Raw genomic sequence first — 21074 nt, 5'->3', positions numbered from 1 at the left:
ATGTCTGACCCTGGTTGCCATAGCACACTCCTGGTCTTAGGAAAGACCAGGCTGGAGTTGCTCTCTTTGTGCCCAGGTGACCCTACTCACTCCACAGCTCACATGTGAAGCTCCAGAGTTAGCAAAGTCACCTACTCAGGTTTTCAAACTCACTAATGAGTAATTAACAAAAATACTGGAGAACAGAAACTCTCAGAATGTATTACGCATAAGTTTCAGGAAACGTTTACCAGTTAGTGATACATGTGTGTTGGAGGTGGCAGTAAAAGACATTCTCACTGGGATCATGGTCAGGACTCTTGAGTGCCACTGTCAGAGCTTACCTGGTATCGGCTCTGTGATCCGGAGTTCAGGGTCAGGAGGATGCCCGGCAAATGCATGCTCCCAGAGGGGTACCCAGCACACAGCACCCACTGTCAGGGACTGCCAGCGTTCTCTCAAGCCAGGCCTTCAGGCTGACAGCAAGCCCAAAACCACCAAAGGTTCACAGCCCAATCCAGATATTAGCAGCAAGGGGACAGTAGCCTCAGACCCTCTCCACCTCCATGCCTGGCCTTTCTTTCACACCCAGCCCTCCCACAGCTCTTGTTGTCCAGTCATCTGCTTTCCTTCCTTTAGCTGATCCACTTCCTCTTGCCCAACCAGCCCTTCCCTCAGTCCCTGTTTTCCCTTCTTTTTCCTCCTTCTAGTCTTCACCTCTCCACCCCCTCCTCCTGTTCTAGGACACATAAACACACATACACAGGTTTTTTTGGACAATTCAGCCTTTATTTTTGAAAATAATTCTGTAGCTTCAACTTTCTTCCAAGAACTGAGGTCAGGCCAGAGGCAAAAACACACACATTGCTCTCCAACCTGCCATCCTCATCCTAATCTGATCAGACAAGGGAATGCTCCGGGGACGGGGGAGGAAGCAGGAGCCATCTGTTTTGGCTGTTCTACCTCACCCTGGGAAGGCCACCAGAAGCCACCACCTTTAGGGAGGAGCCTGTGCACCAAACCCAAGGGGGAAAGGACACAAGGACCTAATGTCTCTTCCACAAAGCCGGCATGAAACCTCCTAGAGCAACAAGGGATCAATTTTTAAAAAGACCAGGACCAGGACCAGAGTCTGTTTCTTTGAGGCAAGATGAGGGAGGTATGTCCCAGCACACCAAGGCTTCCCCTACCACCTTTACCCCAACTTCTGCAGATGAACTGAGAAGTCTTGCTTTCTCCTTTCATGTTCTCAAATTAGAATCACAAACTGCTAAGCTGCAAGGAGAGAAGAGCAGAGAGGAGGTCAGGGATAAGAAGAAGGGTAGAAGAGAAGTATGAACAGGTGGCAGTAAACCCTGAAAGCCTAACAGCTCCATCCAGACTTTGATGATGAAACCCCTTTGGTTAGTCTCACTTTGGCCACAGATAAGTCCCCTTTTCAAATAACCCAGCAACCCCTCAAATTGGGGGACAGTAGGGGTGGGGAGCAGGTATAGGAGGTGAGCTCACACCCTGGCTGGAAGACCCGGGACAGGGGAAAGAGAGCTGGTCAAGAGAGCTGAAGTTGCTGACCTCTCTGCAGATGCTCTAGGAGAAAACCTGGAACATGGAAGTCTGTCTCCAACACGCCCAAGTGTTTCCCTACCACACAGTGGTTTCTTGCTTAATACGCCCAACATACCCCAGGAAATTTCCCCTGATTTAACCTTCTTGAGAATGGGAGAAAACCCTCATCTTATCCTGTGCTCTTGAATGCAATTCAAAAAAAGAAAGAAGAAAAAAAAAAAGATAAATGTACCCAAGAGAGATACACAGAGAGGGCAATGGAGTCCAAGGACACAGTCCCATCTCAACCCATGATATGGGAAGGAAGGAGCCCAGGAGGGACAGGCAGGCACCACTAATTCCAGCTAGGATCATAGCCATCCCAGGTCTGTGGAGGGGCCAAGTGGACACGGCGGCCCCGGAACAGGAAGCTGACGATGCCCCGGTAGCCAGCCCTAGGGACACCAGACTTGAGGTCATCCATGACGCCCAGGGCCTTGGCAAAGGCCTTGAAGCTGTCCCTGCCCGTGTACTGCACCCGCACCTCCCCCAGTTCATTCTGCTCACTGGTCCTCACTTTCTCCACCTGCAGCAGGGGAGCCCCATAGACACGGGCAAGGAAATCTCGGTCATAGGTCTCCTGCCGCAGATATGACAGGTCCAGCTGGGTGAAGGGCACGAAGTGCTGGTTCAGCTTGATGAACTTGAGGTGCTGGTCAAAGAACTGTCCGTGGCTCACACCCTTGCGGCCAAAGGTCATCGTTCTGGAGATTTCAGGTCGCACGCAGGCCCGGCCCTGCCGCTGCTCAGGCCTGCGCATCCAGTCGTCCCAGAAGGCCCTGGGCCACTTAGGCTCCAGCTCAGCCCAGAGCTCAGCCAAGAGCAGCCAGCCCAGGCCAGGAAAGAAGTCTGTGCGGTAGAGCAGCTCTGGCTTGCTCGAGTCCACCATCTGTTCCTTGCCATTGTCATTCCAGGCAGACACACACCAGAGGGAGGGGTCAGCCCTCAGCAGCGGGTAGGTGGCCTGGAAGTACTCGAAGAAGTCCGGTGCCACCTCCAGGTCATCCTCCACCACCACAGCCGCTGGGAACTTGAACCTATGGAAGACCTGTCCCAGTGCCCAGCGGTAGTGCCGTGCAATCTTGTAGTAGCCCTGGAACTTGCGGTGGTCAGGGGGCACAGCAATGTTGCTCAGGTCGGGCTGCCGGATATGTGTGACAGCACTGCCATAGGAGGCTATGACCTGGGCTGTCTCCTCGTGCCCGCAGTCCTGGCTGACAATTATGGGGAAGTGCTCAGCTGAGGGCCGGTAATGCAGCAGCTTGTCCAGGCAGCGCCGGACAGTGCTACGGTCACAGGCAATGACCAAGATAGGGATCACGGCTGGTGGTGAGGATACAGGCACACGTGGTGGGACGGGTGGGGCAGCAGTGGGCACCCTCCACCTCTGGCTCCACCGAACATGATGCTCCCTGATCTGCTGCAGCAGCCCCCTCTGCCGCTCCAACTCCACCTGCGCATCCTCGGCCAGGCGGATCACCTCCCGGGTGAGGCTGGCGGGGTCATCATCCAGAGAACTGTCAGAAGGCAGCCTGCCAGGCGCTGGGCGTGTCCAGAAGAAAAGCAGCAGCAGGGCATTCCAGGCCACAAAGAGGATGGCGCCCCACAGCACAAGCCCTGCAGACTGCTTCTTCAGCATCCTGGCCCCCGAGGGGGTGGCAGGCAAGGGTGGGGCTCAAGGCTGCCCTTGGCTTGCCTAGTTCACTTCCACAGCTCTAGGGATGCTTTTTCTGGGCCTCGGGATTCAGAGGAAGCAGCCATGCACCTGAGAAGACAGAGAAAACCAATCTTCATCACAAACGCATGGGGCTGTCCTAGGGGGGAGAATGGGGGATGGGAGAGGAGGGAGGCCAGGAGGTGGACCCCTGAGCTCTCTTAGAAAAGAGCTGCCATCTCCTAATCTGGGATGAATGGGACAGGACAACATACTCTCCTCACTCCAAAAGGAGTCCTCAGAAAAGCAATATGGTTTGAAGGGAAAGTAGAGAGTGATGTTGTCAAAGAGGAACCAAGGGAACGCCACTCTCCCTTCAATACCTGGCATCTTCCATCTTCCAGAGTTTAGGGGCAGGGGTAGAGGTGAGACCATCTGCCTCTCATTCCTCAAATCAAAATGCTCAAAGATTACTGATTTAAAAACTCTAATATCACACCTCTGGACTAGAGTCAACACCCTATATATATGACTAACATTAGAGGAATCAGCCAGTGTGAATGGGCTACAGAAGAAAAAGGCAAAGGTGGAAAAAGAAGCATGACTATTTCTATTTATTGATACTGTAAGAATATGCCTGGAAAACTAAGAAAATGAATGATAAAACCACCCCAAACAACTGAAGAACTGAGCAAAATAGCAGGGTATAAAAATAAACATGCAAAAACCAAAACTTCAGATCCACAAATAATAACTCATTAGAAGAAACAATGGATGAGAAAACTCTATTTACAATAGCCATGAAAATAATAAACTAATCAAGAAACCTACATGAACAAGATGATAGGTCCTGAATGACACAAGAGGATTTAAATATTCCTTGTTCTTAGTTATGACACCTCAACATCATCAAAAATCTGAGTAAAAATAAATTTTCTAGGAGCCAGACAAACTGACACTAAACTTCATATGAAAAAAAGTAAACATAACAAGGTCATTTAGAAAATAATGAAAATGAGGTATAAAGAGGGATTAGCCCTACCAGCCATTTAAATATTACATATTACAAAGCTTCTATAATTAGAACTATGTGATGCTAGTAGGTAAATAGATTATCCAAAGGAATACAATTTAAACTACAGAAATAGACCCCAAAACATGTGGAAACCTAATATATGATGCAGGTGATATTTAAAATTACTGGGACACTACAGGGCAATGGGAAAGAATGAAATCTGGCCATGTGTAGCAACATGGATGAACCTTGAGGGGGTTATGCTGAGCGAAATAAGTCAGGCAGTAAAGGACAAATACCATATGTTTGCACATATAGGAGGATTAGGAGGAACTTAATGGAGGATCATGGGGGAGAAGAAGGGGTAAATGGTGGGGGAAAGGGAGAGAGGCAAACCATGAAAGACTCTTGAATGCTGAGAACAAACTAAGGACTGATGGGTGTTGGGGGGGAGGGGGGAGATGGGCATGGAGGAGGGCACTTGTGGGGATGAGCACTGGGTGTTATATAGAAACCAACTTGACAAACTATTTGTAAAAAATAATAATAATAATAATAAAATTACTAGGCCAATGTGTAGCAACATGGATGGACCTTGAGGGTGTTATGCTGAGTGAAATGAGTCAGGCAGGCAGAGACAAATACCATATGTTTGCATGTATAGGAGGATTAGGAGGAACTTAATGGAGGACTGTGAGGGAGAAGAAGGGGGGAAACAGTGGGGGAGGGGGAGAGAGGCAAACCATAAGACTCTTGAATGTCCAGAACAAACTGAGGACTGATGGGTGTTGGGGAGGGGGGGGGGTGATGGGTATGGAGGAGGGCACTTGTGGGGATGAGGACTGGGTGTTGTATGGAAACCAACTTGACAATAAACTATTTGTAAAAAAAAATAAAAAATAAAAAAAATAAAATTACTAAGCCAAAAAAAATGTCTTATTAAGAGTGTTGTAACAACTCTGTAGCTACTTGGAAAAATAAAATTACATCTGTGCAAAATAATAACTTCCAAATGGATTAGAGATATAAATATAAAAAATAGAACTATACAAGTGCTAGAAGAAAATAAGGGTCAATTCCTTTATAACCTTGGTACAGGGAAAGTATGATTCGAAATCAGGATGTAGTAATAAAACATTTCTGCATGATAAAAACACCATTAACCAAGTCAAAAGACAAACTGGAGAAGAATATTTGCAGTATACATACAAATATACAAATAAAAAGCCAATACCCTGAAGAGACAAAGAACTTTTAAACTGAGGAGGTAAAAAGTCAAAACTCTTTGTCTTTAAGACAAGGGCAACTCACAAAAAGATACTGAAATGGTCCTTACACATATGAAAAGATATTCAAGTTCACTTATAACAAGAAAAATGCAAATTAAACTATACCAAGAATTTCTCACCCATTAGACACAAAAATTCAAACCCTTGTCCTAATCTCTACTGTCAGTTGAAAAACACAAGTTCAGGGCACCTGGGTGGCTCAGTCGGTTGAGCGTCCGACTTCAGTTCAGGTCATGATCTCTGGGTTCGTGGGTTCCAGCCCCGCATCCAGCTCTGTGCTGACAGCTCAGAGCCTGGAGGCTGTTTCGGATTCTGTGTCTCCCTCTCTCTCTGCCCCTCCCCTCCTCACGCTATCTCTCTCTCTCTCTCTCAGAAATAAATAAAACATTAAAAAAAAATCCCACAAGTTCTTAACTTTAATGATACTTAGTTATCAGGGGTTTTTATCTTTTGTGGATTATGCTATTGGCATTGTATCTAAGAAATCTTTGCACAAACCAAAAGTATCTTTCCCTATGTTTTCTTTTTTAGGTTTTATAGTTTTAGGTTTTACATTTAGGTTTATGGTTCATTTTGAGTTAATTTTTTAATATGGTGTGAGGTATGGAACTAATGTCCTTTTATAGCATTCTGGCAGTTTGTTAAAATGCTAAACAGAAGAGTAACCATACCACCAAGTCCACTCTTAGACACAGAGTCAAGAGAAATAAAAACACATGTCCATACAGAAATTATCTGGAATGTTTATGCAGCTTTATTCATAATCACCAAAAACTGAGTAAACCCCAAAGGCTCATCAGCAGAAGGATATGGATAAATAAATTGTGGCTTACCTGAATAATGGAATAATATGCAATAAGAAGGAATAAACTACTGATACACATAACACATGAATGTTAATGTTAACACATGAATGTGTTGTATCAGTAGTGATATGTGATAACTATGTGATATGTGAATGACCAAAAAAAAGAGCACATACATTGATTCTACTTATATAAATCTCAAGAAAATATAAAGTAATCTGTAGTGGCAGAAAGCAGATCAGTGGTTGCCTAGGCATGGAGGCAGTGAGGACACTGAGGGGAGGGATCACAAAGGAACAACAGGAAACTTTGGGGGCATGGATGTAGTTACTCTATGTCATTTATATCTCAATAAAACATTTTCTTTATTCTTTAAAGATTTTTAAAGTTTTTTAATGTTTATTTATTATTGACAGACAAAGAGAGACAGAGCATGAGCAGGGGAGAGGCAGAGAGAAAGAGAGACACAGAATCCGAAGCAGGCTCCAGGCTCTGAGCTGTCAGCACAGAGCCCTGTGTGGGGCTCGAACTCACAAACTGCGAGATAACGACCTGAGCAGAGTCAGACACTTAACTGACTGAGCCACCCAGGAACCCCTTTCCTTAAAAAAAAAAAAAAAAAAAAAAAAAAAAATAGACAGATTATTGGGTTAAATGACAAAATTGGAATATAGACAGTTAAAGTATCAGTGTTGACAGACTGATAGCCACACTGTGCTTATGGAAAATAATACCCCAATTCTTAGGTAATTTAGACTGAAGTAATTAGGAGTAGAGAGACAAGATAGATTCAACTTCTCAAATGGTTCACAACAAAAATATCACATACAGAGAGAGAGAGAGAGAGAGAGAGAACACGCCCAAATGCATCAAAATGCTAGTAGGTGAATCTGAGTAAAGGGACTAAGAGTGGCCTTATACCATTTTAACTTTTGCACCTTTTTTTAAGTTTGAAATTATTTCCAAATAAAGTTTCTTAAAATCGTTATGAGGACATGGCCCACAGGTCTGACTAGCTTTGTCCAATATGGCCCAAGTTAGGCACATCAGTAGGGGCAACTGAAATAATCCCTTTGTCCTTAACTCCGTAGTCATTCAATGACATGCATCGTACACCTGCTGTCTGCCAGGCTCTGGAAAGGGACTGGGACACGCATCTTACAAAAAAAAGCACGGTTCCACCAACCCTCTCACTCTACCAGAACCCACTATTTGAAAGAATCTACCACACCCTCCAATTCCCAGACAGCTGCCATTATGGACCATGCAACTCTGTCCCTAGCCTTCCCACTTCTGGTCTACACCCTTCACACTCTAAAGCTTCAGGTATGTGCCCTCTTGTGCCCTACTGCTCTGCCAGTTAGCCTCTGCCTCACAGCTATCAAAATCTCAGATTCCAGATCTCATTTCTGCACTTCTGGGCTCTTAAGCAGGCAGGTGCACTGTTAAAGGACCAAAGTATTGATCCTGAAAGGTCTCTAAAGGAACCTAGATTCTGTTTTCCTCCTGGGGGGACTACCCCAGCCCCTGCCAGCACCACCACCACATGCTGTGCTCTGAGAAACCACCCATCCCCACAACTCCAGAGCACCAGTCTTCTCAGAGCACTCAGGTCCATTTCCGTTTTATTGTACATGTTGTCATGCTCATATACAAATCAGGGTTTCCTCGAAGAGAGAGACCACAGATTTCCAGTTTCTTCTTCGCTGCTCCTTCCAATGCAGTCCATGTTGGGAAGTTGGAACTTTCCCTCCAATCTCATGGCCAGGATTCCCTATCCCCAAATTCCTGCCTCCGAACTGATCGGGCAGGAAAAGTTTTTAGATAAAGGAATGGAGGAAGGAAAAGAGACTGAATTCCATCATTTGAAATGCTGCCTCAAGGCTGGAGGAGCAGACCCATCTCTGACTTATCCATGAGCCACCTCAGACCAGCAAGCTCTTGGACTGGTGGCAAAACCCCAAGGGATGCCATCCTCAAAACCCTGCAGATGACATGTAAAAGTCTTCACTCTTCTCCAGACATTGGGAATTAGGTGGCCCACATCCACTTCCAGAGGTCTCCCCTCACCTATCCTTCTAAGCCTTACAGATCAAAGCAGTTTTCACAGTCCCTCAGAGGACTGGATTCTTACCAAATCTATAAACATTAAGAGTGGCTGGAGAGCCCACAGAAAACAGCTGTCCCACCCCAGTCCAGGGCTCTATCTTAGCACTTAGGCCTTAGTTCACAGACCATGACCATTTTTTCTAAATTGTGAAATAGAACTTGTTCCTCTTTCCAAAAGAGAACACAATACTCCTATTCCCAGGAACCACTGCTTCTCTACACACTCATCCAGAGTCCCAGAGCAGTTTCCTACTGCTTCCCCACATACTGTCCAGGACAGGATCCTCTGCTCTATATGGAAGTTAATGAACGGTGTGTGTATACACAAGCACCTGCACTCCCCAGCAGCTGGCTGGGCCTGAGGGTTGAAAAAGCCCCAAAGGCCAGCCCAGCCTTTAGCCAGCAAGCCCACACACTCATCCAGGAAGTGCTGCTCTCAGTCCTACCATCAGGAGTAACAAGGGCAAGCCAAACAGCTCAGGGCAATGTGTGGCACCACCCCACGTTTTTTCACATCTCTAAAACTCAATCTTCTTATCTCTAAGATGGAAATAGTAATAATAAGATGGAAATCAATCACTGGGTTGCCATAAGGACTGGGTGAGATAAACAAATCTGCATCAAGTATTTAGAACAGTGCCCAGCTGTGACATAAATGCTAGCCAGTTATTCCTCTGTTCCCTCTCTAGCTGGCTGGCTCTCTTTACTCCACTCTACTACATTTTTCTGGGCTACAAACATCTAAGCTTGCCTCAGGGCCTTTGCAAATGCCTGTATGACTGGTCTGATCTTCCTTTTCTCCTTCACTTGGTGTGTTCTGACTCATGTCTCTGCCAGGGAAGGTTGGTCAGACAATATGAAGTCTACCACCCCTTCACAATCATTGACATCAGTGCAACCTCTTAAGATCTGTCAAGTTCCCTCAGCTACAAGATATTCAAGGATGGGACCAGCTCCCCAACCGGAGCCAAGGCTGTGCTAGCATCTCTGACCATCAAGAGATTTGCCAATGACCTAAAAAGTGAATTTTGTGTGGATGTCACTCACCCACAATTCCTTAACTGCTATTCCCAAGCCCAAAAAGCATTGAAAAATTGAAGTTTTCTACACTCATGTGGCAGTAAAATCTTTGTTGAAATCTGATGTGATCTAATGTAAGACTATTGCATTTCTTTATCCCATTTAGTGAGGCTATTTATACATTTTGCCACAGAAATGTTGGATTATGGTATGCTGTTCCACATTTTATACTACATCATAAATGCATATCATCTTTTTTAAAATCCACAAAAAAAAAATCCTGAATTCTGAAACATATCCAGCCCAAGCATTTCAGAATTAAAAAATGTAAGAGACACTCATTCACTGCCATAGTTCCATTTCAAGCCCACAGACCCTTTAAATTGAACCCTCTTTCCTTATGAAATACTGTTTTAAGCCCAAACTCTTGATATAGCTTCTCAGTTAGTCTACCCATTGCTAATCTCACTTCCCTCTAAGCAACCTTCCAAAAACAGAGCATCCTTCTTAAAGTGAACACCTGGTTACAACACTAACTTGCCTCAAAAACCATCAGAAGCTACCCCTACCCACAGAATAAAACTCAAATTCATTATGACATGCAAGGCCTTCACAATAAATTAACTCAAACATCCTTTTTTCAATCTCACCTCCAACCCCTAACCCTATGAACCCCACACCCGGCTTTAGGGTGCCACTTATTTCCCTCAAAGAGTACACTTGTATGCTGTTGCAGTCTTTGCTCCACCTGTTCTTCATCCTGAAACATTACCTATGGCCCCACTGCAAGCACACATCCATAACATCCCAGGCAGAGCCAGCCAGGCTTTCCCACAACTACACTCACACCACATTCTCTCCACACCTTCTGTTTCTCCCCTCCACACTGTAATAGAATCTGTGGCTGTGCTTACAGGTCTCTCACCTTACTCCTTAGGAAGAAGTCTCTATGACCTCTAAGCCTATTACAATGCTTGTATATTGTATATACAATTGTATATATATGTATATTGTATATTGTATATACATGCTTATGTATACATGCTTCACATGTATGAAGTTCAAGTGGTTAGATGGAGGACTGCTTGCATTATTAGCTAAATTGGGGAAAAAGAAGACCAAACCAGCAGCACAAGAGTGAAGGATTACATTTTCCAAAGATGATCACCACAAATCTCATGCTCTTCTTACAAAAGCTATAATGCCATTCCTCCTACTAGAGGTGGGGGAGGTGGGGTCTATGTTCCCTCTGTTTGATCTGTGACTATGGAGGAAGAACCATACATGATTTGCAAAACTTTCATACATGAAAGGCAATACAGTTTCCACCTGTTGCTCTTGAAATGTCTGCTCTTTGAATGCAGCCACAATGGTTAGAGGAAGCCCAAGCCACATGGACACTCCAGCTCACAACCCAAACTAAAGTTTTAGCTGACAGCAAGTATCAACTACTAGGTAGATATGGGAGGAAGCCTTTCAGATGATCCCAGCCCTAGCCACATCTGACTTCAACTGCATAAAAGACCATGAGCAAGAACCACATAGCTAATATAGGAATAAAATGATTCTGTTGTTTTAAGCCTTAAAATTTTGACATGATTTGTCATATAGCAAGAAGTACCTGAAATAATGAGTAAAAGAGAATCTAAATAGCCTTGATAAGCACGGTCAAGTGTTCCTCCTGTCCTCTGTGCTCTTGCCCCAAGTCCAAAATCTAAGGGCTTGCCTCAACTCATATTCCTTTCCTTATTGGTAGCTATTGTTGAATAAAAACATTTTTTTTAATGTTTTATTTATTTCTGAGAGAGAGAGAGAGAGAGCACAAGAGTGTGAGCAAGGGAGGGACAGAGAGAGAGGGAGATACAGAATCTGAAGCAGGCTCCAGGCTCTGAGGTAGCTGTCAACACAGAGCCCAACACGGGGCTCGAACCCACAGAGTCGTGAGATCATGACCTGAGCCGAAGTCGGACACTTAACCGACTGAGCCACCCAGACACCCCTGAATAAATACATTTAATGGCTTAAATCAATAGCCATAATTTACTCTCTCTCACAGTTTCAACAGGTCAGGAATTTGGACAGTGAAGGACAGAGAGATGACCTGTCTCTACTCCAAGATGTCTGGGACCTCAACTGGAAGATTAAAAAATATGGGGGCTAGACTCCCACTTAAAGGCTGTCATATGTCTGCAGGTTGACGTTAGCATGCTTAGCTGAAGTGCTGGCTGCAACACCTCCACGTGGCCTCTTCATGTGGCCTGGGTTTCCTCTGAACTTAATGGCTGGGTTCCAAAGATGAGTGTTCCAAGAAAGAGAGAGTAACCAGGTGAGGCTGTATCCTTTTCATGATCCAGCCTTGGATCACTTCTGCCTTATTAATGACATTTGCCTGCAAGGAATCCTGAGTGCCTGCACACTCAAAGGGAGAAAACCACAGATCCCACCACTGTTGGATAGAGAATAAAGTCCAATTGTAATAAGTGGAATGGGATATTTATGGAGTGACCATTTTGGGAAAATACAACCTTCCTTTTCTAAAATAGAACAATAGTCCTTAACCCTGACCCAAGTTCCTGAGGTTCTGTTATTAATGACATTGCCTGAAAGGCACAGAATTCAAAACTAGTTTTGATTTGCTAGAGTTTTTACACTCCTTTAGCCAAATGACACAGCTTATCCCTACCACCAAATACAAAGACATCTGCACTGTGGTGGAAGATGAGGAGTGAGCATTTTGGGTATATAAAACCCTCAGCCAAAACCCTCAGGAGACTATGAGAAGGTCCCACTAACCCCTGTGGGTCTATTTCTTCCACTGAAGGACTGTCTGGAAGCTGTAAGATCCCTTTCTAACACTCTGATTCTATGGTATTCTGCACCCAGTCCCTGATCTCTGGCAAAAAAAAAAAAAAAAAAAAAAAAAAATTTAATTTTTAACGTTTTATTTCTGAGAAAGAGAGAGAGAGAGAGAGAGAGAGAGAGCGAGAGCAAACAGGGGAGGATCAAAGAGAGAGGGAGACACAGAATCTGAAGCAGGCTCCAGGCTCTGAGCTGTCAGCACTGAGCCCGATGCAGGGCCTGAACCCACGAACTGTGAGATCATGACCTGAGCCGAAGTTGGACGTTTAACCAACTGAGCTCCCCAGGCGTCCCTGGCAAATAAATTTTTTAAACAGCAGAACACCAGATAGTCAACTTCTCTTTGTGAGCAATAATGGAGAAGTCATACTTAGATTAAAATAACTATGGAAGTTGAAAGAATGTTGACAGGCTTTCCCATCTTGTCTTGCTTAGTATGCTAAAAAGGACTGCCTAAAAAATCCAAAGGATAGAATACACCACAAATATGGAGACCTAACTGAATGACTTTCTTGTTCACTATGAGGCCTCTGCTAGACTCCTGCATCACGTATAAGGCTCCATAATTTCACAAGAAATGAAAAGAAGTCAGAGAAGATACACTAAATAATTCAAGAGCTTAGAGAAGAAGACCTAGGAGGAAGGGGTGCAGGTTATTCATCCTGAAAAAGAAAACACTAAAAGGAAGTATGATGTTGGTGTAGCAAAAAGCACGAGGGCCTGGGAAACCAGGTAACCTTGAGCAAGTCACTTGACCCACTTGTGCCTTGGTTCCCATATTTGAAAACGGATAGAATTGATTTGGATCTTCTCCACGTTCCCTGGTTTCTAGTGATGAAAAGGACAATGACAAGTTCCCCAATGTCCCAAACAGGAAATGGGTTTAACCTGTCACATATGCCATCCGAGGTTAAACATAACTACAATGCTTACTAACTCTGAGAGAAGGACGCAGAAGCAGGAATCCAGGAGAGCTCAATGGTCTCCAATAATGGGGTCAGACAGGGGTGATTCACAATGAGAGGCCAACTCAGGGTATGTAAGCATCTAAGAGAAAAAAGGCTCCTTGGTCTGAAAACTATTACGAACGACATAAAATAAAGCTGGATCACTCTTGCGGGGATGACCTAAAGCAAAGAGTAATTAAACCCGCCACAAGAGCAAGGGTTAGCCACGGTGGGGCCTCACCCTGGAGCTTACCGTTCAGTATAAACACAGGGCCCCTCTGCTCCATAGGCCCCAACTCCACACACGTTAGCTAACAGGAGGAAAAAGTTTTCTTTCCAGTTTACGTAGTTTCACATTGTGTCAATTCTTCCTGGAGGCTGAGGAGAAAGAAACCTAGTAACTAGAGAAAAGGACGCTGGGCGGGTTTTGGGGAAAGGCCACCTCCCACTGCCGCTCCCCAAACCCTCCGCAACAACCCTACCCTCTCTGGCCGCGCACCCACGCAGCGCCCTAAGGAGAAGTTTCACAACGGCCTCCCTCCCGCCAGCCCGCCCGACGTCCCTCCAACAGCTGGAGGCCCGGGATTCCGAGAGCAGAAGGAGGAGTTCGACTTCCCGGCGAGGGAGGGGTGCGCGGCCGGAACCGGGGCAGACCGGGCCAAGTCTTCTAGGAGGCTCCCGGGCAGGGAGCCCGGCCTCTCTGGGCTGTCGGGAGACACGAAGTGCTCGGAGAGGGGCAGCTTCTCAAGCCGGGACCTGAACCCCTGGAAATGCCCTCTCCGCTCCCGCGGGGCCTCCGTCAGCTGGACCCTCATGCCCTCCCTGGGACAAGCCTCAGAGCGTACGGACGCCGACGTTTCAGGCCGCTACTCACCAGGTCCTTCCAACTTCCCGGCCGTGAGCCTGGACCGCCCCGGGGCGCGGGAACAAGCCCGGTGCCCCGGCGCGTTCCAGGCGCTCCCGCGGATGCCGGCGCCTTCCTCCCAGCTGGCCCTTCCTACAGGCGCCGGACCCGCCCGCCCGGTTAGCAACGTGGCCCTTCCCCGGGAAGGGCGGGACGGGGAGGGCCGAGGGGAGGGACCGGCCGCCTCACTCGCCAGGGGCCCCTTCTTCCCGGGCCCGCCTCCTCCGCCCGACTCTTAGTAATTATACTGGGTTTCCTCTGAACTTGATGGCTGAGTACGCCAAGTTTTCCGAGGTTCTGAACTTCAGGAGGCTCTGTGTTGGCATCTGTTACCACAGGGCCCTTCCCTACTCCCAATCGCAATCCCCTGGGTCTGATACCCGACCCCACCCACACCTTCAAACCCCTCCAGTGGAGACGTCTCGAGTCTTCCCCTTGCCAGCCCCTGGGCCTGGAGGGTCATGGAGTTGATGGGGAAAGCCCGGCTGACGCAGGCCGGGCACCCCTTAGGTGCATTCACCAAATCCAAGGCCAAGGGTCTGGGGCCAGCTCTCAGCAACCTGCTCAACACTAGCTTCCGGGAAGAAGAAGTCGGAGGCAATAGGCCACAGGGCGCAAGGCTGTGAGAACAAAAACCAGTATGCCAAAAAGGAAGCCAGAGAGGAAACACCTGCTGCCAAAAGCAGAAGAGGGCCAGCTGTTGTTTGTTTTCTAACATTTTGTTGTTTTTTTTCCTTTCGAGGTGGGGGAATGAGAGCTGTTCGTTCTGAGTAGAAGAGCAAAGACAGACTTGTCCTTGGGGTAAGAACCATCAGACCTAAGGAGTAAAGGACTTAATCACAGGATTTTGTGGTAGCCCTGTGAAAGGGGTGAGGGACTACCCTGGAAGAGCCTTTAATGTCTGTATCTGACCCTGGAAAGTGAGGGTGGGGAACTAAGAACTACTGGCCACTCAAGCACATGACTTTTCTGAAAAGGACTAAGTCCAGGGCAGCCCTATCATCTGACCAGGACACACTCTGCAGGCAACAGGCCCTTCCTCCAACCACTTCCTTCCTATGTTCCAGAGCACACAGCAGGCAGGAACTGAGCAGTGTGTGTGGTTACTGACTGATTTTGCTCACTAACTTGTTTCTACATGAAACCAGGAATTACCAGGGTTCTAGAGAAACAACAAGGCGGGGCATGCCCTAAAGGCACCCCCTGCCTGGGGCTGAGGAAATAAACCAACTGCACAGAGGCCTCCACATGCATGACCCTTCCAGCAGCTCTGAAGCGTGTACATTAATCATTCCATTCTATAGATCAGGAGTGTGAATCTTAAGGGTAAGTGCCAACCGGCTGACAGTCACAAGACCTAGTGAGGGGCATGGCCAGGTTTTAGACCTAGGCATCCTTGCCTCCAAAGCTGGCACTCATTCCTTCCTCTCATGCTCCATTGCTCTGAGATGGCTGTGTGTCCAACATGACAAGTGCACAGTGGGGCAGGAGGGAATTCCTGGTAGAACCAGTTGGAGCCTAGCCTGAAGGAGCAAAGTGAGAAAAGAGCTGACACCTCAGAGGCTGGACACATACGTGTGTGTGTGTGTGTGTATGTCTAAGCTTTCCAGCTGAGCTGATTTTATGGACCATGGTAGGAAATGCAAGCCCATGCCCATGTGCCAGCCAGCAGCCACTGTCTCTGCATCTCTGCCCTCTCTTTTTACTTTCCTCATGAAGGGAGTTGGGGGATATGGAAGGCCTACACACTCACACTCCATGTCAAAGAAAGAAGGAAAAGGATAATTCCTAAAAGTGTAAAAAGTTGGGAAACACTGGTTTACAGATCCAAGATATCAGAAGCTAAAATCACCCTCCAGGACGAAGGACATAGTGGGATGCTGAAAGGTAGAGCAGACCAACCAGTCCATGAGATGTCACATTCCCACCTCTAACAAGAATTCTTCTTTATCTAAGGCAGTTCAATGGGGAAAAGGATGGGGAACTGTTTGTACACCATAGCTCTCACTCAATGACTACTGTCCTTTGTTGAAATTCCAAGGCTCACAGGAAGATCCTAGGGTAGAAATTCCACTGCGAAAGGACTGTCTCAAGCAGAAAGAGCCTAGTTAGAGAACTGGGATGGGCTGAATTCTTGGATGGAAGTAAGAGAAAACATTTGGTATGAGAGGCAAGAAGCCAGGGTGGTAAATGCCAAGTTGACCTGGGAAGAGAGGCCCAGGGCTTTTGATGGACATTTCATGAGGAGGTACTATGAGGAAGATAAAGGGCAGAAATAAGGAGATAGGTGCCTGGATTCTGGGAATGAAAATGAGATTTGAATATCTGAAAATGGAAGAAATCAGAAAATCCGGTCACAGGATTAGAGTTAGAAGGGAAAATACGGTCTCCTGCCCACCCCCACTACCTCCAAAAGAGGACTGGAGAGATAAAGAGAAGGAAGTGAAAATTATTCCAACTTCTCTCCCAGAAACCATGCCTAAGATACCCTGAAACTATTTACAATTTGGAAAGAATTGATCATGCTCAACTTAAGGCAGATCTTTGCTGGAAACCATCTGAAGAAGAAAAAATCAAAGTTATAAATCAGTGTTGTGTCTATTTTTCCATTTCCCATTCTCATAACATCCCCATTCCCCATGGAGGCCTAAAAACACAGCTTATCAAGATCAATGACCAGTCAGCAATGTCTGTGAAATGGAACTTTTGGTTAGCCACATACAATTCCTTTTGGAAGACAGAATGATATAAATAAATTCAGTTAAAACACATACACAACTTTTAGTTAAGTCTATCACTGGTCCTGGCACCCTGGTATCCCTGTGAGAAGGCCGATGGCTGTCTTAAGAGGACTGTCTCAAGAAAGGATCAGGCAGAGCACAGGACTAGTGTTTTAGGTGGAAATGACAGGGAAGAGGCGTTTTGGCTCAGTCTAGGGAAGAAATGTCTTACCAGAGAGGCTGTCTGACAGGGGGCTGAATTCCCCTCCCTGAAGGTTTGCAGCATAATCCAGATGGCCCTTGTCAGGTCAGATGCTGTAAAAGCAGCACAGCACTGGGCAGGCAATTACAGTGTCCGCCTCTCCACAATTAGACAAGCTCTTTGTGCTCAGGACTTCTGCAGCTTCCCTTTACATATCAAACTGGGGAAATAATCCCTGCTCTCTCTTCCTCACAACAATTCAGTGATGGAAAATTGACACAATAGCCTAGACACTTCACATAACGTCACTACATATACAGCATGACTCTGTGGTCCTTTAAGTGTTTGGAAGCACTCACAGGCCTTCCAGGTAAGATGAGGGCTGCAAACGCTTCCTGGGACCACATATCCCTTGCAAAGACTGGCATCAGGAATTTGATGGGCCAAGCTGAAGGAGGTGATATGCCACCCTGAAATCCAGACCTTCTAAAGTCGAAGCTTGGCCTGAAAGGGGATGCCCCAGAGAAGGAACAACTTCACTACTGGGGGAAGGGAGGCAAGAAAGAAAGGACAGGAAAAAAGAAACTAACTCATAAATACAGAATTTTCAGCTTGCAAATGAACTTAGTTATTGCCTCCAGCTCCCAATGAATGTGGTCTAGGTGTTACACAGGCAGTAAGAAGCAAAGAGGTGCTAGAAGCCAAGCTTTCTGCTCTGCACCCAGGCCATTGTACCCCAATATCTATCAAAATTCCCCAACACATCTCCTGTTTGCTGTCACTGTGAAAAACAGGTATCTTCGCATAGATAAACTGGAATTCAAGGTAGGAGTGGGAAGGAGGTAAGAAGGTAATTATGAACAGGTTTGCTTTAACTGGGAATGGAGCCTGCAAAAATATAAAGGGCTAAGAGATAACAGTCTGAAAAAAAAAACTGTCATCTAAATGAGCAGGAGAGGGGCACCTAACTGGCTCAGTCAATTAAGTGGCCACTTTTGTTCACCATTCAGGTCATGATCTCACAGTTCATGGGACTGAGCCCCGCTTCTGGGTTCCATGCTGACAGAACAGAGCCTGCTTGGAATTCTCTTTCTCCCTCACTCTCTGTCCCTCCCCTGCTGATGCTGTCTCTCTCTCACAAAAAATAAACTTTAAAAAAAATAATAAAATAAAGTGGGAAACCATATCTTCTTTAAAAAAAAAAAGAGGAGAAAAAAACAGAATATGGCAAAAGAAGAAAAGGCCCAGTACTTACTCCAAGAAATGGGGCTCAGTCTCCTAACCACACACTTGCCCCTTGAGACTTCGCTTTCCTCCACCCCTCTTTAATCTGCTACCTCAAAGAGGCACACTTGTCTTAAGTGTGGAGAACCCTGAGGGCCAGAATCCCTCAATCACCTTTTCAGCCACTTGATGATCCCAGGTATTAAGAGCAACAGGATGAGACAAATTCAGGGCAGGCTTTTAACTGAGGATATCCAAGGCTTTTACCAGTACACTAATTCAATAAAAGAACAGAACCCCTAAGTCAGAGGTTTTTTTGTATATAACAATTACACAAGCATTATCAAGCAATGCCAATGGTATTGTTTCATAAGTACATGGCCCTGGATACTTTCCAAAATCTATCATTTTATTTGCTCCCTGTAAAAACCTGTAAGGGACCTTAAAATTACTTATCTCCATCTTGCAGGTGAATAGAACACTGACAGAGCTTAAACCAATATTATCTAGGGTTGCACACTAAGAAAGAAAGAGCTAGAACAAAAATCCAACTGATCTCGAGCCTGTGTTCTGTCCCTCTCTGTCTGCATGAGGTTTCATGGTCTAAACTCCCTTATAGGGGGAGAAGAGAGAAAGACAACTTAGGAAGTTATCTAGACCATTTTCTACCCTCCCCCTCAAAGGCAATTCTATTCAATTAGCTCCCCAAAACACAGTAGCCTGCCTCTGCCTGGGTGATTCTTTCTAGAGTGTTATTTAGCCCAAAATGTGTTGACTCAGTGTTCGAAAGACCCCTATAGACAATCTAATCAAGTCTCTCTTCAGAAGCTGAAATCCTTTTCATGTTCTCCTGGGCCTAACTTCACAATTGCTATTGCCTACAACCTTTTACAAGGTACTCCTTCTGCCTGGGTAAAGAGAGGCTGGGAACAATTCTGCACTCTAAGAGAGTGAAAGGTGAAGCTTCCTCTGTACCCAACAGAGTAAGAGTTCTCATCAGGCACTTCATAAATGGCAGCATCCCCAGACTTGTCGCACTGAACATTTTCTGCACAAAAGCAGTAAGACACAAGTGGGAAGCAAGACAAGGACCTTACCTTTCTTCTCTTCTCTCAGCTGCTCCCCTGGAGGTCATCAAACTCTCTTCTAGTACTCCATTTCAAAAACTTTGAATCCCAAACCAGATACACCGAAAACAAAAGTGCAGCTTCTCTTCTGTTATCCAGGTCCAAAGTCCATGGCTGAGTGGACTCTGAAGGGGCGGAGCCTGGGGGGGAAGGGGTATGTCCAGGCCCCTCCCCCCCCACTGCAGGGTTCACTGTCCCTCCCACAGGTTTGTTACATTCCTTCATTCAGCTGGTTTATTAAGACCAGAGCCTGGTGTTGGGCAGATCCCAGGTTCTATCCCATCTCTTGCTCATGAAAGAGAAGTCATCCACTGTGAGGAGTGGCCTTTCTGTCTTCTGCTGGGATTCATGAGAAGAAACTGGCCATAGAACCAGCATGGCCAGAAGGCTGATTTCAGTGTTAACCTGTGGAATATTTAAACATTATAAACATGATAGATTAAGCTAATCTATTATATGCCCAAATGGATTCCTAAAACCCCTTACCTAGATTAGTTTCCTTTACTCTGCTCTATCATTAAAATATCAAAAGCACTAACAGTGCATGTAGACTTCTAAGACCTACAGAAAAGAACATCCTCTTCCCATCTCCTGGTCTTGTTATTACCACACACTAATCTCCTACATCCCCCAAGCTTCTTAAAGTGTTCAGTGTTTTCATCGTCCAGCTCTCCCTGAATGAACTAAATCCATTCCAGACCTAGATGCTGGCATTTTCCACATGCATTCTTTGCTCCTTTCTCTTCACCCTCACCTCCCCTCCTGCTTCCAAAACTGTGCCAGGGATGGAATTCCCAATCTCAGTCAAACTCCTTCCCGAGGCCACTGAGAGCACTCTCCTGGAACAGAGGCCTGAGTCGTGCCAGCAATAGCTGCACAGTGTTCCAATTTCGCAGTCCGGAAGCCCACCCGCGTTGCCCCCTCTATTCTAAGTTTATTTTAAACACACAGACACACCGGTCGCCCCCCTCCCTTCTAAATTTATTACTAAACACATACGTACGTGTACACACACACACACACACACACACACACACACACACACACCCTTCCTTCCTGTAGGGGCGTGGCGTTCACATGACCCCCCCTCCTCAACCCAAATTTAACTCCTCCCACCCTTCTTCACGGAACCCAGTGCTCCTCGTTCAATGAGGAAGGGAGTGACACCGCGACCCTCTCTAGACTCTGACACCCACCTCTCTGCCGCTCGGACGACCCTCGCCCTGTCTGCGCTTAGTTGTTACCTAGATCCCTCCCGCCCGGTCTCAGCACGAAGCCGCTGCCCTCCCAAGATTTGAGTCCCGGCCCCAGGATGGGTCCCAAAAGCCGCCCCAGGCCCCACCCCCTCGACCCCCGGCGGCCAGGCCCTCCCCTCGCGCTCCTTTTCCCCCCTCCCACCATCCGCCTCAGCCACTTCCGCCCGTCCTCCGGAAGTGAGCGGAAGGCAACTGCCACCTCCCCTCATCCCGCCTTATCTTCCACCACACCCCCCTTGCTCCCGCCCATCACCACCGCCACCACGGGAGCGCGGGATGTTGGTCTGCAGGGTTTGAAGCTGTTTTGCAGTCACTGTCCACAGGACTGAAGACGAGGTGTGAGCAGGACCAAGTCTGG

The 21074-nt window shown here is 46.5% G+C and overlaps 2 protein-coding genes across 8 annotated transcripts; one reads left to right on the top strand and one right to left on the bottom strand.

The window, feature by feature from the left end:
• Positions 1–746: 746 nt before the first annotated feature.
• Positions 747–21059, bottom strand: MGAT1 (alpha-1,3-mannosyl-glycoprotein 2-beta-N-acetylglucosaminyltransferase). 7 transcript variants are annotated; one of them, XM_039224996.1, is made up of 3 exons: positions 20973–21059; positions 19431–19865; positions 747–3349 (listed from the first exon to the last, which is right to left on the bottom strand). In XM_039224996.1, exon 3 carries the CDS (start codon positions 3221–3223, stop codon positions 1880–1882), a length of 1344 nt encoding a protein of 447 aa, XP_039080927.1. In that variant the 5' UTR covers positions 3224–3349; positions 19431–19865; positions 20973–21059; the 3' UTR covers positions 747–1879. The 7 variants fall into 7 exon arrangements, with proteins under 7 accessions (XP_039080927.1, XP_039080926.1, XP_039080924.1 ...); XM_039224995.1 differs by having other exon boundaries at positions 20970–21043; XM_039224993.1 differs by lacking the exon at positions 20973–21059 and adding an exon at positions 20657–20751.
• Positions 12141–14984, top strand: LOC120226823. The gene is made up of 3 exons (XM_039224991.1): positions 12141–12202; positions 13721–14306; positions 14930–14984. The coding sequence occupies exons 1-3, from the start codon at positions 12141–12143 to the stop codon at positions 14939–14941; spliced, it is 660 nt and encodes a 219-aa protein (XP_039080922.1). The 3' UTR covers positions 14942–14984.
• Positions 21060–21074: the final 15 nt, after the last annotated feature.

Source organism: Hyaena hyaena, unplaced genomic scaffold (genome assembly GCF_003009895.1).
Source record: "Hyaena hyaena isolate Hyena2069 unplaced genomic scaffold, ASM300989v1 scaffold_1841, whole genome shotgun sequence".
Lineage (NCBI taxonomy): Eukaryota > Metazoa > Chordata > Mammalia > Carnivora > Hyaenidae > Hyaena > Hyaena hyaena.
This window is presented reverse-complemented; position numbering and strand designations above follow the sequence as displayed.

Coding starts and splice junctions, on each gene's coding strand:
- LOC120226823 (XM_039224991.1), top strand. CDS start 12,141: ATGACACAGCTTATCCCTACCACCAAATACAAAGACATCTGCACTGTG. Junction 12,203..13,720: donor ACTGTGGTGGAAGATGAGGA/GTGAGCATTTTG, acceptor TTTTGGGGAAAG/GCCACCTCCCACTGCCGCTC.
- MGAT1 (XM_039224996.1), bottom strand. CDS start 3,223: ATGCTGAAGAAGCAGTCTGCAGGGCTTGTGCTGTGGGGCGCCATCCTC.